This window comes from Aulonocara stuartgranti, assembly GCF_965226115.1.
Source record: "Aulonocara stuartgranti genome assembly, chromosome: 14".
Taxonomy (NCBI): Eukaryota; Metazoa; Chordata; class Actinopteri; order Cichliformes; family Cichlidae; genus Aulonocara; species Aulonocara stuartgranti.
Window position 1 is genome coordinate 9,067,566 of NC_138950.1, and position 10,335 is coordinate 9,077,900.

General features: G+C 40.6%; 1 protein-coding gene across 1 annotated transcript; it reads left to right on the plus strand.

Annotated features, from left to right (window-relative positions):
- Nucleotides 1-1,382: 1,382 nt before the first annotated feature.
- Nucleotides 1,383-8,159, plus strand: fhdc4 (FH2 domain containing 4). The gene is made up of 12 exons (XM_082503276.1): nucleotides 1,383-1,650; nucleotides 2,050-2,584; nucleotides 3,467-3,528; nucleotides 4,209-4,311; nucleotides 4,432-4,517; nucleotides 4,599-4,699; nucleotides 4,798-4,868; nucleotides 4,960-5,071; nucleotides 5,167-5,233; nucleotides 5,345-5,462; nucleotides 5,547-5,711; nucleotides 5,803-8,159. The coding sequence occupies exons 2-12, from the start codon at nucleotides 2,243-2,245 to the stop codon at nucleotides 7,039-7,041; spliced, it is 2,466 nt and encodes an 821-aa protein (XP_082359402.1). The 5' UTR covers nucleotides 1,383-1,650; nucleotides 2,050-2,242; the 3' UTR covers nucleotides 7,042-8,159.
- The last annotated feature ends 2,176 nt before the right edge of the window (nucleotides 8,160-10,335 follow it).

The window sequence follows — 10,335 nt, forward strand, 5'->3', positions numbered from 1 at the left end:
ACACAGTGTGCTTTGAGGTAGGAGCCAAAAAGGGTGTAGTTTGTGGGTGTGATCACCCGTGTGTACACCTGTGAGCATGGACGTGCTTGTTTTTTTTAAAAGGTTCCTTCATGTAATGATCTGCTAGAGGGTGTGGGGGGGCCACAGCCCTGTCCTCCAGGGCATGAAGCAGGTATGGAGGAGATCAAAACTCCAGACATCCAGAGGCCCCCAGAACACAAGAGACCAAGGAAGACTAACAGAGGGGCAGCCGCGCCACTGTTCCAGAAAGAGCTGAGGAGAGTCCCAGATGAGGGCTCACCCAGCAGCCGCGGAGCAGAAGCCAGGGGGAGTTGCAGTGACGCGCCCGTGAGCTCCGCCGGCAGCCAGCTGTGCCTGAGTGACCGAGCCCCAGGCCGAGAGGCCGGGGGCACCCCACCTCCGAAGTGGCCCGAGCAAGCCCCAGGCTCCAGGCCCCGATAAGCGGCCGCCAAGGAGTGAGCCGGTGTGTACCTGGACGCCCACCCCCAGACACAAAGAACCACCAACGCACCGATGTCTGAGGGAGTCCGCCACTGGCAGGGGAAGTGGTGGTGGGGGGAGATAGGCCTCCAAACCTTGCAGTCCTGTTTTATTAATGGGACTGAAGTTTTTAAGTACCGAGTCCCCAGCTCAGGGGTCCGATTGCGTTGTACGGATTTCCTTATATGGTCATCAGAGCTCAAACTGAGGCATGTATTCGAGGGCGAAATCCTGTGGGATTTTGATAAATATACACCACGTAGAAAAAACAGTCGACTTAATTTGTATTAGTGGTGTTAAATGTACTCTATTACACAAAAACAAATACACATTCTGGGCTTGTGACTGGTGAGCAATCCGTTATCGTTATCTGATAACGAGCATCTACGGAGCAAGGTTCAAGCTGTTTACCAAGAAGAAATGTTGGTGCTGGTCTCGGTCAAAATATGTACAGACAAATGTGAGAATTTAAGTTTTTCTTGTGCATTAAAATGTGAAATTATGCTAAAAAAATGGAGTTGGGGGGGGGGGGGGGGGGGGGTTGCGACTCCATCAAAGCGGCGAGTTATGTTTGCGGAAGTCAAACGACACGCAGCCAATCAGAGCTGGACTTATTATACCGCTTACCTTTGTGAGAGAACTCCCATAATATAGAGTTAAAGCCTGAATATTAGTTGAAAATTAATATATATAATGAATTCAAATCAATGACGGTCTCACCGCAGGAATATTTACTAAAGTATATAACATTTAATTTATTTTTAATTAAGTTGATAATGTATTTATTACATTTTAAATATGTTCAATGGGTTTTCTCTCTGAGTCAGAATATTTGTCATTCTAGTTGACCGCTTACTCACGCAACTCATTGACAGATGGATAGAAACGCAGCGCCTCCCCAAACTCCAAAGGGAAAAGAAAGAGAGAGAGAGAGAAAGAAATAAGCCAATCCCAGAGTGCCTGGGAAGGTGTGGGCTGTCATGGATTTTAAGTGAGTTCACCTGGGCGTGTCATTTACACACAGGTAGTTTCGACACTCTATCCAGGCTGATGTCACTCTTTACTTTTGAAATTTCAGCAAGAGGGCCATAAGAAAAGAAACAAAAAGGGAAGCGGAGTAATGGGACTTGTGCTGAGTCCAACACAAAGGTGAGTTGACTTTTCATTTCTTTCTCTCCGGTCTTTAACTAAAAATAATGCTAAGTGTTTGAACAAACATTGGTTTTAGTAGTTTACCGATCACGGTGGACAAACATAGCTCTGTACTGGATAAAACACCAGGAGCGTTTAGATCTCCTAAAGTGACTGTTATGGCAGATTTAAAGTAGCCTCTATGCGTTTCCAAAGTGGATCATGAATTATTATAGTGTTTGCACAAGTTTCAGGAAACTTTTTATGAAAATAATCGGCGGCATCACTCCCATAATTAATCTTATGTACAGTAAAGAAAGTAAATTCTGTACTCTGTGCTAAACAAAGCTGCTCACTGTTGTAGACTGTATGAAGATCTGTAGCTTATGTGTCCCCACCCTGCTTTGTTTCTTTCAGTCGGAATGCATCATCCTAACTGACAACACTTTGAACAAGTCACTCCAGGACTGACTCTTGCACCGCATTCCTGTAAAAACGACCAGAATCGCTTCTACATTCACTGCATTCCAATATATGCTGAAATTCAGCTTTTATGCATGAATATGAGTGTGGATGCATTCAAAACCTGCTGAGAGGTTCTTATTAAAAGATGCAGCCAGGAGGTCCTCCTGCACCCCCACCTCCACCCCCACCACCTCCACTTCCTCCGCCACCACCTCCTCCACCTCCATCCCTACATGGCCTGGGTCCAATTTCAAGGTTGGAGCGCCGGCGCTCCAAGATGCGCAACTTCAACTGGGAGACCCTACCCAAACACACAGTTATAGGAAAGCACAACATCTGGACAGCAGATAAGACTGATGGGGAATATGAGCTGGACACTGATCATATGGAGGAGCTGTTCAGCCACAAGCAGGCCCAGCAGCAAATCAAAGCTCTGAACCGTCAGAGTCTGAGGGGCCTGCCAAGTTCTGCCACAGCAGGGGAAATGGTGAGTGCAGCTAGCCAGGCTATAAATGTGTCACTATCACCCGTTCATGTAGTGGAACTTTGACCCCCAAGGTTTGTACAATAGATTGAAAGGTTTTATATTCTTTCCTGTTTATTGCTGAGGTATGGAAGCAAGTTCTTTTGACCTGAATTAACCCCCCCCCCCCCCCCCCCCCCAAGCTTACATATAAGAAAAAACAGACGTCCCTGCAATGTTTTCCTCTCCTAACATTTAAAACCAGAGTGACCGAAGTGGTGATTTTATGAACTGGGAATATAGTGATACTATAGGAACTTTATTACCCTTTATGTGAAACTTAAAATTGCAATTTACATTTGCTTATTTTACAATTTACATTTTATAGGCCCAACTTTGCAATATATAAATACAACAAATGACAACAATAGTATAATGTTTCTGTCAGAAACATTATGTAATGATGTAAAATCACTCAGTACAAGGGTGGAGTATTATTATTTTCATTTGTTTGCTGAAGGAAGATCTAATTGTGTTCTCACTGACATCACTCTGTTGTCCATGCTCTGTATTTAAGCTACCGTCCCTAATAAACACCACTAGGCACATTTACTTAATGAAGTGTAGATCAATCATGATTTGACTAACAACACATTTTAACTTTTTACTTTGACCTTTCACCTAGAATTTTGTAAGAGAAATGGTGAAAAGGTGCAAAAACTGCATCTTTGCCTGGAATGTTCAATACAATCAACTCAAAGAATTCTTAACCTTTGGATTCGACTGTCTCTTTGGAAAGTTGAGATGTCTGTGATACGAAAGACAGAGCTCAAGTCAACAATGAAACCGTTTTAGCAGCTAACAAGCAGATTTTAATCCGGTCTCTGTTCTCCTTTCCCCCCCCAGATTTCTGTCCTCAGCTCCAAGAGGAGCATGAACATTGGAATTTTCCTAAAGCAATTCAAGCGGTGAGTCAGTGGTAGCACTGTGAAGGTGTGAGTATTTTGCACAATAATCTTTCCATGTTACACTGTACTGAGGACAAGGTGAGGCAGGCATATTTGTATGCAATAAGACTGCATCATACTCACAAAATCTCTGAAAGCCGACATGTCCTGGCAGGTCTGATCTATACTAGACTGTTCTACAGCTCTAACAGGTTATCTCCCTGATGTAACTTACAGATACACTTTTGCGAGGTATTGTAAATCTATTGCCTAAAGCTAGTTGTCATAAACAACAGATCTTAAAAGGAATGAAAACAATCCTGTTACTGTTAACATCCGTAAAATGTTTGTGATCAAACTACTGTGTCACCAGCAAAACAAGAGAACAACATATGGATACATTAATCTAACTACTTTTTTCTTTCTCATGCTGTTACCAAATATGTTTTTCTGCAATCTGAGCACATTTCCATTCCATCATTTTCATGTCCTGCACAGCATGTATTTTTCTGAGGGTTGAAATAAAGTGATTAGAGCAGGTAGAGGCTTGTATGTGTCAGCAGCTTTTTTTTTTTCCAAGTTTTTTTTACCAAGCATAGAAAAGTGTGATATGAAAGCAGACACTCAGAACTAATGAGATATTTCAAAGCAACAGTAAAAACATAATTAAAGATAACTGATTCGCTTGACCTCTATTACAGGTCTATAAAGGACATGATTGAGGATATCAAATCAGGAAATGGCCTGGGCTTTGGTACTGGAAAACTGCAGGAATTATGCAAGATGCTTCCGGATGAAGGGGAGGTACTGTAGTTGCTTTTTGTTTTTGTTTTTTTAAACATGTCTATTGCGTCATGTGATTCTAAACCTTTGTTTATTTACTTTGCAAATACATAATCAGATTTTCTGATTTCACAAATGCAGGTAAAGCAGCTGGTTAATTTCAAAGGTGACATGTCTGCTCTCCCTGAAGCAGATCAATTTATGTTACTGTTGGTCAAGATCCCCAGGTAAGCCACCTGAGTGTAATTCAATGAAAATCACATGTTAAATGTCAGTGGTGATAATGATGGAAACGTTTTGTCTTTTAGCTATGAAGAGCGTTTGAGCTGCTTGGTGCTGAAGGAGGAATTTTTTCCCCTTATGGATGAAGTAAAAGAATTCATCTGTACTTTGACCACTGCTGGAAGGGGTAATGTCTGCATTCCTTGAGTTTGAAACATGAGACCCATTAAAGCAGAGTTGTACGCCCATTTGGAGTTGGAGTTAACAATATATGTTTTCTTTTAGAGCTGCTAGATTGCGATAATCTTCATGCTGTCATTCGCCTGGTCCTTAAGACTGGAAATTACATGAATGCTGTGAGTATATAATGATTGTGTTTGTGGAGTCTTGGATGACTTTTCTTTGTATTTATATTTGTTTGATCTAAATATGTTTATCTGATCATAGGGCGGCTACGCGGGCAATGCAGTTGGCTTCAAAATGTCTTCTCTGTTGAAACTAGTGGATACCAAAGCAAACAAACCTGGAATGAATCTTATGCACTATGTTGTGATGGCAAGTGGCTTTTACTTGTTTGAGAAGTCTGTGTTTCTCACCTTAAGATGAAGTTGCATAATTAGATTTTCAACAAACTTTCTAATTCATCACAGCAAGCTCAGAAGGTGGACACAGCACTGCTTAAATTTCCAGAACAGCTCAAACACATTGAAGCTGCAGCAAGGTAAGCAATACCTTTTTAAAAGCCATATAGGAGTGTCTTGTATGGCTTTTTTCTTCTTGTATTGCTGTATCATCAGAATAAGAGAAGAAATGCTTTCAAAAATTCTTTTAGAATACATCAAGGTGACATTGAAGGGGAGTATCGAAAGCAAATAAAGAAAGTGCAAGATGCCAATGCAAACACTTTAAAGCAGGAAGACCTAAAGGCACAGATGGAGGATTTTCTAATGGTGGGTGATTCGTTACTTGGTCCAGTTTGTGTGAATTTTAATAGAGAGTATATGCTCTAATGTTTTGGTTTTGGCTCCAATTAGGAAGCGGAGGTTTGCTTGAAAGAAGTAGAAACTGATCTTCAGGAGTTGCAGTCTGTAAGTGACAGAGTGGCACAGTACTTCTGTGAGGATGCCAAGAATTTTAAACTGGAAGAGTGTTGCTCCATTTTCAACTCCTTTTGTGAAAGATTTTTGCGAGCTATGCAGGTAATATACGCGCTATATGTGCTGGCATATTCCTATACTGAGATAAAAGAAAAATTAAAGGGTTTGAACTGGGATTTTTTTTTTCCTGCAGGAAAACAAAGCTAGAGAGACTGCAGAGGTGAAACGGAGACACAGAGACAGACTGGAAATTGCAGCCAAGCGGAGATCCACAGCTACCTGCTCCAGTAGAGATAAGGAAATGGATAGTGTTGCATTAGAATCTGTGCTACAAAACTTTGTCATCAAACGTGGTTCTAGGAGAAGAGCAGAAAAGCCCTCATCGACTCGTGGAAGCCCAACTAATGGTAGTCCCAATAACGGGAGCTTTTCAGAAATTACTTCTCAGGAAACCCTTCCCCCAGTAAATCAAAAGATTCAAGCCTCAGTTAGAGCTAAGGACATGGGCAGAAAAGAGTGGAGTTCAGCAGTTGAACTCACTGCGAACTTACGGAACTCGCACAAAGCCCAGTCAGACATCGAGGACACAATGGCAGAGAGTGAAAATTCTAATGAAGAAGAGATGAAAACTTCCAAAGAAGAGGACTCTAGAGGACTTAGGAACCCTTTCAAAAGGACTGTTAGACTTATGACCACAGTTAGATCTTTTGATGATAATGAGGAAGATCTGCAAGATAATAATGAGGAGGAGGCCCAACAGCTGCGTGAAGCATCTAAAAAAGTTTTGCGTTTTCAGAACAGCCGTGGCAGCGTCTCATCTGGGGACTACTCTCTGGAAAATCAGAAGTCTCCTCCTCCAAATGCGCCCATACGCCGTCAGCGCACATTTGATGAGGAAGCGGATAGGTATCCTGATGACCCCAGCAATGAGGATTTGCTTCAAGTTTTGCTCAAACCTCAACCTTCCCCTAAACGTAACCTTGGACGCCGCCATACGCTGCCTACTAAAGTCCCAAAAACCGAGGCAGGGGAAAGTAATCGGTGGACTGAACTGCCCGTCAGAACTCCAAATCATGTGGCTAAAGAAAAAGGGACGATGCCAGAGCGAGAGGGCGCCGGACACCCTCCCTCCAAACCAGTGTTTGATTATACTGACATTTCTCACAACTTAAAACAATCAGGTGCTGAAGACACAAATGACACATCAGCAGAAAACACAATCAAGCCACCTGTTTCCTCAGCTCCTGTCATGCAGCCCACAGACAACGATGTACAGATAACTAGTGACACTGTTCCAGCAAGCAGCAAGCCTGTGGTGTTCAAAACTGAGACCACTGGACTATTTTTTAGTTTTTTAAAACGCCTCGGCGATATGAGCAAACTACAGAGCAGCAAGGACACTGTAAATAAGCCCACAGGCTCTGGTGTTTAGCCTTTGGGATATATTTTTACATGTATAAAAGATAATTTATCTAATTTAATGTTAATTGCAATTAATTCATGATGACAACAAAGTGTTAAGATTGTTCTATTTTGGTAGTTTTTCCTAAATTGTGAATATATTCAAGAAAGCTTTAAGCAAGTGAGGAAGGTTTCTTTGTTTAGGAGAAGGCATTTTGTATGTTGTACCACTAGATGGCAAAATATAGTTGGCTTAAAGTGGAGGTTTTCTGGTTGATGTAGAAAGATGGGCACATTCATTGTATTTGCATTTATATCCATATCCAATAAGACTATTTTGACTAAACTGTTCTCAAAAATGGGATAAATGGTTTAATGCCTACAGTGTGTGAACTTTGGAAGGATTGACGTGCAAAACGTGCAGAAGGTACTGAGAAGGTGGAGAGAGACAGAAAGAGAGAGAGGGAGACACACCAATGACTGTTTTCTAGTCATTGAGAGAGAGAGAGAGAATAAAATGGCTCAGAGGCTGTATTTAAATCCTGGTTAGATGTTTTTGTTTTTAAACTACGCGTGCTTGTAATGCATGCTTAAATACAGTATTTCCTTTTTTTGTTTTGGTTTTTAACTGCGTATATTTGTATTGCTCTGTTTTCAACTCTTTTTGTGAAACATTCTTGTAATTCTTTTTTTTCCACATTATCACAGAAGCATGTCAAAAATGCAGAAGAGTGTGGTTGCTTTGAGGGTCTTACTCAATTCAGCCATTGTTTGATCTTAAATGGGTCAGTGTTACAAAGGCAGCCTGTATTTGAGCAGAGCTGAACTATGAAAAGTCCAAATGAAGGGCGTTGATCCCAAATTAACTTAAGACATCACCACAGGTGAAGGCCCAGTACCTGGTGGCTGACAATGGTGGTACATTTCACTTATGGAAGACCCTCAGTACTTTCATTTTGTGGGAGCAGAGGCATTGGGTCAAAGAGGCCACAGCTTGTACCATAACATTAGACCTTGTTTATTCAACTACCGGCAACCAGTGCTCTGCAGTTGATGCCAGAGTTGCATTAATTAGGTTTTTGGTACTCTGTCAGGCTGTCTGACTTGAAATAATGAAGTAATAAAAACAGCCTCTTCTATATACACAGACTGGTGTATTTCAAATGTTTTTGTTTTTTATAATTCTCTATGATAAAATATTTATAAGGCTAGCATGCATGGATATGGTAAAGGGTCAGTGATAAATATGTTTCAGTACAAGACTCAAACCAGGCAACTATATTTATACTCCATTTATGTTTACAAACAAATAATCAATAGCAATTCAGAATGCTTATCTGCTCAAGCCCTTATAAGCTTGTGTTTGGGTATATAATAACAATCTGAAATGGACAGCTAACCTTTGATCACATTAAGTCCATATGTGTTTAGACAATGGCAACATTTTTGTAATTTCGCCTCTCACAGCACTAGTTGTAGATTTTAAATCAAAGAGCTTGATTTAAAGCGTGAGCTTGAACCGCTTTTGAATTTAAGCATTTTTTTTAAACAAAAATAGTCCCTCATTTTCACCAAAAGGACTGAAAGCACATGGTAGTCAGCTAGATTTTTCCCTTTTCTAATAAAGCCTTTCCCAACATCTAAGCTAGTCAAAAAACTCTCATTGAGGTAGGCGTACTATTGTCAAAGTCTGTCATTAGATGCCTTCAAAGATACAAAAACAGGGAATTTACAACAAGAACAAAAGACCAAACTGGATTTCTTTAGAAAACAAAAGTGCCTGCAGATTTCTGAAGAGCAAAAATCTCTGGACAGAATCACCATGAACCAGAACAGTAAGGAAAGTGTGTAGAGATATAGAGAAACGGCTCAAAATTCCAAAAAATTCCACATTACTTGTCAAGTAAACAGTAAATGTAATGTTATGGCATTGGCGTGTATGGTTGCCTAATTGGGTCACTAGTGTTTAATGATGATGTGCCTGCTGATACAAGCAGCAGGATGAGTTTTGAAGTGTACATGGCTATATTCTCATTTTCAGCCACATGCTCCACAACTGATCAGACTGTGCTTCCCAGGGCAAATGGGCAAATCATTTTGCAAGACCCCAGAGTTTCTCAAGGCAAAGGCATGAGAGATTCTTCATCAGGCAAGTCAGTCATCTGATCTCAACACAACAGAGCTTTTCAGTTGTTAAATAACAAACTGAAAACAGACAGACCCACAAACAAGCATCAACTGAAGGCAGCTGCATTAAAGGCTTCTCAAGGGAGAAAATGCAGCATTTGGTGATGTTCATGGATTCTAGACTTCAGTCGGCCATTGACTGTAAATGATTTTCATCATCATTTTCATGAAAAACAATCCCTATTTAAACTTCTTATGCTGAACAGTGAAAAGGTCATAAAAACAGCGTCTGATGTGAAGAGCGGATGCACGGATAGATCTCTATTTATTATGCATTGAACCTGCTTTAAAGTTCTAGTGCAGTAATGGCTGTGTGATGGCTGGCTGCCTTGTTATTGTTGTTTTCATTGTTACATCATCCCTTCAAAGGGGAAGTCATGCTGTTTATCATTTGACGGCATAATATTGACCTAGATTTCTCTTACTAAGTCAGTCATAAACAAATAAAAATACAGATCAGTTCAATGAAAATAAATGATTATTTATTTAAATGTTTGTAATAGATTACTTTAGGGTTGTGTTATTTTTTGTTGAATTATCTATTTTAAACCATGTTGAGAAAAGCACTGTCAGTGTTGTCAGTCTGACCAACATTATGTATATCTGTTATAGTCACTGCTGCTGCCAGACTGCTGCAGCCATCTTGACTCAACTGGAAGCAGTCTCCATGGCAACTCCACCTTGCAGAATAAAACCAAGAGACAATTGTTTGCCCCTCACCCCCAAGCCCCACCCCCCAACAAACTCCTTATAGCCTGCAACACAACAGCCACCTAACACTGACGGCCTTCAGCATTTTATTATACAGTGACATCATTTTGTATTCAAAATTCTCAACCTGCATGAACACATACTCTCATTTCAAATAATCCCCCAAAGTGAAAGCTGTTGAATTCACTAGCAAAAAGCCAGAGTCTTTCTTTGTTCTCAAAAGCCTCTTCTAAGTGAAAACACACAGCATATCCCATTACATATTCCATACTCTACCACCACCTGGCCTCTAGAGTGCTGTATTACTAAAACTAGCAGGACTCCTATTATTAAATGAACACACCTATCCCCTTCCATTCTCTAAAAAACAAACAAAAACAAAACAAAAAACCTCGTCAGCTTTCGAGCAACATACTCTTTATAATAA